The sequence below is a fragment of the Sceloporus undulatus genome, chromosome 10, assembly GCF_019175285.1.
Source record: "Sceloporus undulatus isolate JIND9_A2432 ecotype Alabama chromosome 10, SceUnd_v1.1, whole genome shotgun sequence".
Classification (NCBI taxonomy): Eukaryota; Metazoa; Chordata; class Lepidosauria; order Squamata; family Phrynosomatidae; genus Sceloporus; species Sceloporus undulatus.
Genome location: NC_056531.1, coordinates 14,960,474 through 14,968,752, shown reverse-complemented (window position 1 = coordinate 14,968,752; position 8,279 = coordinate 14,960,474). Strand labels below are relative to the sequence as shown.

Here is an 8,279-nt window from a genome sequence, read left to right as displayed (position 1 = left end):
TATTAAATATTAATATATTTTATAATACATACTTTAACATTAATAAATAAAATAATAAATATTAAATGTTTTTGAAGCTTGCATTTAAATTTCTTTGCAAATATTAAATATTAATATATTTTATAATATATAATTTAATTTAACATTAAATAAATAAAATAATGAATATTAAATATTTTTGAAGCTTGCATTTAATTTTTTTGCTAATATTAAATATTAATATTGTATAATTTAATATATAATTTAATTTAACATTAAATAAATAAAATAATGAATATTAAATGTTTTTGAAGCTTGCATTTAAATTTTTTTGCTAATTTTAAATATTAATATTTTATAATTTAATATGATTTAATATAATAAATAAAATATTAAATATTAAATAAATACATTAATAGTGATTTTACACATTTTTCCTGAGATACGGACGACGCAATAAAGTCACGGACGCAAACGGCATTCTTTGTCTACGTTTTATTGTCCGGGTTCAAAAAATCTTCTTCCGCTTTGACTACATTCATGTGGTCGGAATTGGGAATATTACTCTTTATTAAATATGCATAGATTAATTAAACGCAGCTACAGTACTGAGGAAACGAGGGAGGCGGGTTTGAGGGCACACCAGCGTCCTCAAACGCTGAAGCGGGAATTTAATGTGCAATGCTCTGCCGGCGGTGGCCCTTTGATCCAAGCCAAAACGCATCTGGATCGATAATCAATAATAATCAATATTATTATAATCAATAATCAAAAGGTCGGAGGTCTCGAAAAGTGCTATTGGGGTTGGGAAGGCTTAGGGAAATAACAATGGAGGTGATAAATTGATTGATTGATTACAACGGAGTTCGGACACAAAACTGCGCCGCGCCATTATGGTGGTCGGGTTGCGGTTTCTTGGATGTGGCTCCGTCCGGAGGATCCCTGCAACTTCAAACCTCATCATCATCATCATCATTATTAAAATGTAAATAAAATTATATAGAGAAAATAAATAAGCAAAGGAGATTAATATTATTAATATTATTATTAATTATATATATTATATAAATATATATAATATATAAGGATGGAAGATGGAAAAATATATATATATATATATAATTACATAAAAATTGCAATTTTCATGTGAAAATGATTTTTATATGTGTGTGTGTATATATATATATATATATATATATTGCCATTTTTATGTAAGGGACACCTTTTCAATTATCAATTGCGTATCATGCGATTTGAGCATCCGCAGAATTTGGTGTTTTTGGGAATAAACCCCAGCATAATTAATTAATTAATTAATAATCATAATCTCAACTGCAAGACTTTTTATATATGCGTTATTAATTCATGGATAATTAAAATGCTCCAAAGATTTTGATTCGAAGGTTTAAATGATATGGTTCCAAATCTTGTGTATAATAATAACAATAATAGTTTATTTATAATTTTTATATTTATATAATGTGTGTGTGTGTGTATATATATATATAAATAATAGAATAATAATTAATAATAATAGTTTATGTATATATATATATGAATAATAATTAATAATAATAGTTTATATTATATATAAATATATAAAATATAAATAAAATATTATTATATTAATAATAATTATTTATATTATATATTATATAAAATATAAATAATTATTAATTAATCTATTAATACTAATAATTTATATCATAATTATTGTTTATTATAAATAATTTATATGAAATGTAAACAAACTATTATTAATAATTATAATTATATTAATAATTATTATAACATACATTTATATAAAAAATAAATAAACTTATTATTATTTTAATTATCCACAAATTAATAATGGATATATAAAATGCTATATTTGGAATAATAATAATATTGTAATATAATTAATTATATTATATGATAAATTGGTACCAAATTGAACTTCTCTCCATTTATTTATCCTTTTTTATTTATTAAAGTCCCTTCCCAAACTACAAATCCCAAGGTTCCTTCGGACGGAGCCGAGGCGGCAAAAAACAAATGGCGCGCAGCAGTTAAAGACCTGCCAGCGCAACCGCGTCTCCAGTGCTTGAGGACTTCCCCCTGAAAAAGCGCGTCGCAAATACGGGAACCGCGACAAAAGCCATGCTATATCCTCCACCCTGTTAACAAAGGAAAAAAATAATGAAGCGCCCTCTTTTGCCGTACGAAACGCGCAAACGCGGACTTCATTTTGGAGGAGCAGCAAAAAATATCCCAGTCTCCAAAGGCAGCAGCAGCAGGAAAGTGGACAGAAGCAGGGAAAACAGGGTAACGGTCAGCGGTCACTTCTGTCCAGCCTAGTCTGTCAATCACGCCCAGGAACCTTCCTCCGCTGCGCCAGACTCCGCCGCTTTTGACGGATCGACAAAAGGCGAGAAGGTGCTCTGGAAAGAGGCCCATGGACGTCCGGCCGCCGCTGCCATGGCGGCCTTGTAGCTGCGCGGTGTTGGGATCTTGGATGGCGTCTTGTCTGGCTGCAAATCAGTGCGCGGTTTGATCTGAGGGCGCAGTTTCGGCTTGTCGACGGAAGGCACGCGGTCGGGTTTGGACGTCGCTAACTGTTCGTGGCGGTCACTCAGGCCCACATTGCTTTCGTCGGAGGAGCTGGACAGAGCCAGCTTCAGCCACCAAGCGTCCTCTGAAGCCTCCGCCAAACCGTTGGCGAACTCGACCCGTTGCGCAATTTCTGAAATGCCGGATGTCTGCGCGGCAGCGGCATTCCTCTTGGACTCCTCTTGGAGGCCATGCTTGGTGAAAAAGTTGAGGGAGGAAGACGATGAACTGGAGGAACAGTAAGCCGAATCGGCGGCGCCCAGGTCCTGTGCGGTTTGTGCGACCTGAGGGCCGTCGCAATGGCGTCTGAGGGACTGCGCCGGTTCTTCCTCCTCTTCCTCCAAACCCATCATTTGGGAGTTGGCCAGGAACTCCTCTTCCAAGCGGCGGAAAAGTTGTTGCTCCTGCAAAGGGTCCAGACGGAGCGGCGTCCGGAAATCCTGCGCCAAAATGTTGGGTGCGCAGGTTGAGACGTCGCGGACCCTTGGCGAGGCATTGGCTATTTTCGTCACAGGGAGAGACCCTCGCCGGTTTGTCAGCGACGGACTCCTGGACCCAGTCGGAGCCAAGTGACCGCTACGAGTGGACCGTCCGGATCCAGCCGTATCTTCGGCCCGTGCCCACGAATGTTGACCATCTTTCCCACGACTGATAACCAGCACCGGTTCCTGGCTGCGAGCTCGAGGGTGAGGGCTTTGGACCGCCGCCGTCGACTTTCCGGCCCCATTCGCCATCTTGGTGCGGCCGCGTTCATCAATACCGCGCCTCCGCGTCCCTGGCGACGGCCTGGGCAACGGCGCCCGTTCTCTGGAATGGCTGCGGCCAACATCCAGCTGCTTCTTGGCGCCGGGTCGGGATTGCAAGATGGAGCCCTCAGAGACGCGTCTTCCAGGGTCCTTCTGTTGCGGCAAGATGGTGTCGTCATTCCGCCGCCGGCCCAAGGTCCCGCTCTGGACGGAGGATGCTGAGGAGTCGCTGTCGCCGGAGAGGCGGCGCGGTCGCAGGGAGCTGGAGCGGAAACAATGCGAAACTGCTTAGATAGATAGATAGATACATAGATAGATAGATAGACAGATCAATTGATCGATCGATCGATGGATAGAATATGATTCATGTGAAAATTGGTGGAATATGAATAATATATCCTCGTTTAAATGAAAATGGAATAAATATTTATACAGTATATAAAATATTAAATATATAATATACAAAATAATATATAAATGTATAATATATAAATATAACATAAATTATAATTTTTCACATTAATTATAATAAGTAATGTCAAAAATGATGGCCTATGAATAATATATTGTCGTTTAAATGAAAATGGAATAAATATTCTATATTTATATAAAATATAAAATATATTATAAATATAAACATATAAATATAATATATATATAATATAATATAAATATATATAAGTAAATATTAATATATAATATATAAATGTATCACATGAATATATTATATAAAATATTATATATATATATTTATATATACAGTACACATATATATGTAAATATATAATATATATCACATAAATATATTATATAAATAAATATATAAATATATATTATAATAAAATATATAAATAAATATATTATATAAATATAATTATAGATATAATATATAAATATATAATATATAATTCTATAATAATAATAATAAAATATATAAATATATGTTACATAAATATAATATATAGATATAGAAATATATCACATAAATTTATTATATAAATAAATATAAATATATAATATATAAATATTATATATATAGATATATAGATAGAATGTATAATTATTATATGTGTGTGTGTGTGTGTGTGTGTGTGTGTAAATAAAAATATATAAATAAATTATATATATTATAAATATATAATATCGGAGCGCTCTTTACCTGAGGCTGTTGGGCACACGGGATTCGCACGCGGCTCCGGACCCCCTGGAAGGGCTAGCGGAGGAGCTGTGTCCAGAAGCTCCGGACCTGCGGTCCCCCCCGTCGTGACCTGGGATTGGCGTGGCGCCGGACACGTGTCTGGGAGGCGTGGAGTCCCTGGGTCCCTTGACCGGACATCCAGGACGGAGCCCCTTGGAGTGACCGGCGTCCCCTCCGGCCGGGAGCCGCTTCTCCCCAAACCGGGGGTGACCCATGGCTTCGGCCCGACGCTGGATGCCAGGACTGGACGGTTGACTGCCCGGGGCAGCCATCTTCTGTGGGGAGAAGCCGAAGCCCCGTGTCTGCGTCAGACGGTGCGCTAAAAACAAGAGATGAAATGAGCGGACGCAGGCGGCCAGCCCCCGTACACCATCTTGAGCCAAAAAAGGGGTCCCACCGACGCCCCCAGACTCACCTAAGGAGGTGCATCGGCACGGGTCATGCTTATCAAGGTAATGCTCCAGCGTGTCCCATCCGCCGCCAACGCGAACCATGACATGGCTCCTCAGGACCTTTTACGGGATAGAAAGGAAGAGAGGTCATGCAGGAATACATAGAATAAATATTTAATATAGAAATATAAATATATAAAATATATAAATATATAATATTTATACTATATATAATTAATATATAAATATAAATATATAATATAAAATATAAATATATAAATATATATAATTTAAATATATATCATAAAATACATAATATAAAAAATAAATATATAATAAACATATATATAAAATAAATATATAAATTTAAATATATAATATATAAAAATATATATAAAATAAACATATTAATATAAATATAAAATATAAAATATATAAATATATATAAAATAAATATATTAATATAAATATATAATATAAAATATATAAATATAAATATATAATATAAAAATAAATTATATTAAAGCAAAGTCGTTTTTGAAGGTGGTTTGGTTCCTATGTATTCCTGCATGGCAGATACGTATTCCTGCATAGAAGATGGTTTGGATCCTATGTATTCCTATGTATAATAAGAGGAGGAAAGGGTCGTTAAAGACGTCTAATTACCCGAACGAAGATGAGGGCGTTGGAGTCTCCGACTTTGTATTTGCCTTCTGAAACCTTGACCATCGGGAACTGAGAGGGACAGGTACAGTGGCCCAGGATCTCCCTCACCTGCGGAGTAACAAAGAAAGAAAGAAAGGAAATAACATTTATTATCATCATCATCATCATCATCATCATCATCATCATCATCATCATCATCATCACATTGTTTTGCTTTGCAACCAACGCTAGAGAAAACGTTTGGAAGTAGCGAGCTTTTTTCCTGCTGCTCCAGAGTCTGAAATAAGAAATAATAGGATTCAATATCACAAAATTAAAATCCGGTTTGCAAAATTTTTAATTTAAAAAAATGCATTAAAAGAATGTGATTAAAACTATGCACAGTGCCTTGGAAAAGTTTGATACGAACTTCAGATAGCAATAAGATCCCAAATATTTGGTAAAATTAATAATAATAATAATAATAATAATAATAATAATAATAATAATAATAATTTATTTATTTCTCCAAATATTTGGGGTCTTAATGCTGTCTGAGGCAGGTTTCAAATTTTTAATATATTTTAATAATAATTATTATTTATATTTTATTATTATGAATTATTATTTTTTTATAAATTATAAATTATTATTATGCAATTTATTTATTATTATAAATCAATATATTTTATAATTTTTATGATTATTATTATGAATTATTAGTATTAATAATAATTTTTATAAATTATTATAAAATTTTAATAATTATATTTTATAAATTGTATAAATTATACATTATTATTATACATTATTATTATTATAAAATTAATTAATTAATATAACATGTAATTAATTATAATATTTTTTTTAAATTGTATAAATTATAATAAATTATTATTACAAAATTTAATTTATAATTATTATTATAAATATTTAGACAGTTTTATAATTTTTTATAAATTATAAAAGTTAATTGTAATTATTATTAATTATTATAAATTATTATTATATACATTTTATGAATTATTATAAATTATTTTTATTTAATAATTAAATTTAATTATTATAAATCTTTATACATTTTATAAATTATTATAAATTATAATAATTATTATTATTTATACATTATTACAAATTATTAATTATTATTATTATACACATTTTATAAATAATTATAAATTATTATAAAATTTAATTATTAATATAAATCATACATTTTGTAAATTATTATCATTATAATTTTTATACATTTTATAAATTCTATAAATTATTATTGTTATTGTTATTGTTATTGTTATTGTTATTATTATAAAATTTAATAATTACAATTATAATAATAATTATGATTTTCTTCCCGACAAATTAAAAACGCACAAACCCACAATTAAAACACAACGCAGAGCAATTGTTATTTGTTGACTTGGGAAAAGGCCCAAGCGGTCATCAGACGCAGTGGCTCCACTCCGGCCGTTTCGGGGGTTGCATTGGTCACTCGCACACAATGCCAGGACAGCGGCCAAAGGGACGGATGCTCAATGGACACTCTGTCTGCAGGCCCCAAAAAACGGACACAGCAGCGGCCGTTGTTGAACCCTTGGCAAGCTTTCCAAGGAACTGGCTCAATGCCATGAGAGGCTAGGCTTCTAAATGCAGGGAAACAGTTTTCTGCCATGCAGGAATACATAGAATCCTAGAGTCGGAAGGGAGTACAAAGGGCCATAAGCTTCTGCCATGCAGGAATACATAGAATAATAAAGATGGGACTACTCATGGCCCTATAGTCCAACCCACCTTCTGCCATGCAGGAATACAGAGAACAATAAAGATGGAAAGGACTACTATGGGACATAGAGTGCAACCCTTCCTAATTTAATGCCATCCGCAAATTTAAGTAACCAGAACCACCGAATCATTGTCTGTTATGCAAATGTTGAATTAATGAGTTCCCACCAATTCCTGCTTTAATTAGGACCAGCTTTTATATACAGTATTTACATTTCCTATTAAATTGCCCCATTGGCATCGCAAAGGAAAGCAAATACAGATAAGGCTGGAGATATACCCATCCATATATATTTATATTATATCTCCATTTCCAATTAAGTTTCCAGCCCTGAAGCATGCAAAGCTTGCACAAAGTGTATGCAAAGGTGTGCAAAAATTGCTTGCAAATGTACGCATGCAGAAAAGTGTGCAATTATTCAGTTCCTTCAAAAGGGGATGTATTAAAATAAATGGCAAGACTTGTCCATAGAGAATAATAGGAGAATATTTGAGAATAATGGAATATAAAAATAATATTATATTATAATATAATAATAATATAATATTATATTATTATAATATAATATAATAATATTTAGTATAATAATGTTCTTATATAATTATAATAAAAATGGCAGGAAAATGCCTAACTAAATATTAGAATAATAGAGAACAATAATATAACATAATATAATATAATAATAATATAATAGTAAGGGCAGGGAAATGTCTAATTTAAAAAATGTAAGATGCTCTGATAGCTTTTAATGGCTGAAGAATGGCGTATAAATAATAAACATTATTATTATTATTATTATTAATAATAATAATAATAATAATAATAATAGAATACTTGCCCATAGAGATTAATAGGATAATACCTGTCCATAGAGAATAATAGAATACTTGCCCCTAGAGAATAATAGGAGAATACTTGCCCATAGGGAATAATAATAATAATAT

General features: G+C 32.3%; 1 protein-coding gene across 1 annotated transcript in view; it reads right to left on the bottom strand.

The window, feature by feature from the left end:
- Positions 1-1,844: 1,844 nt before the first annotated feature.
- The window catches only part of LOC121916602 (GAS2-like protein 1), a 13,334-nt gene continuing 6,899 nt past the window's right edge, over positions 1,845-8,279 (bottom strand). The window contains exons 2-5 of the mRNA XM_042441893.1: positions 5,574-5,681; positions 4,931-5,027; positions 4,477-4,834; positions 1,845-3,579 (exon numbers count right to left, since the gene is read on the bottom strand). Of these exons, the coding sequence (XP_042297827.1) occupies positions 2,328-3,579; positions 4,477-4,834; positions 4,931-5,027; positions 5,574-5,681 (1,815 nt within the window). The 3' untranslated portion in view covers positions 1,845-2,327. The remainder of the gene's footprint in view (positions 3,580-4,476; positions 4,835-4,930; positions 5,028-5,573; positions 5,682-8,279) is intronic.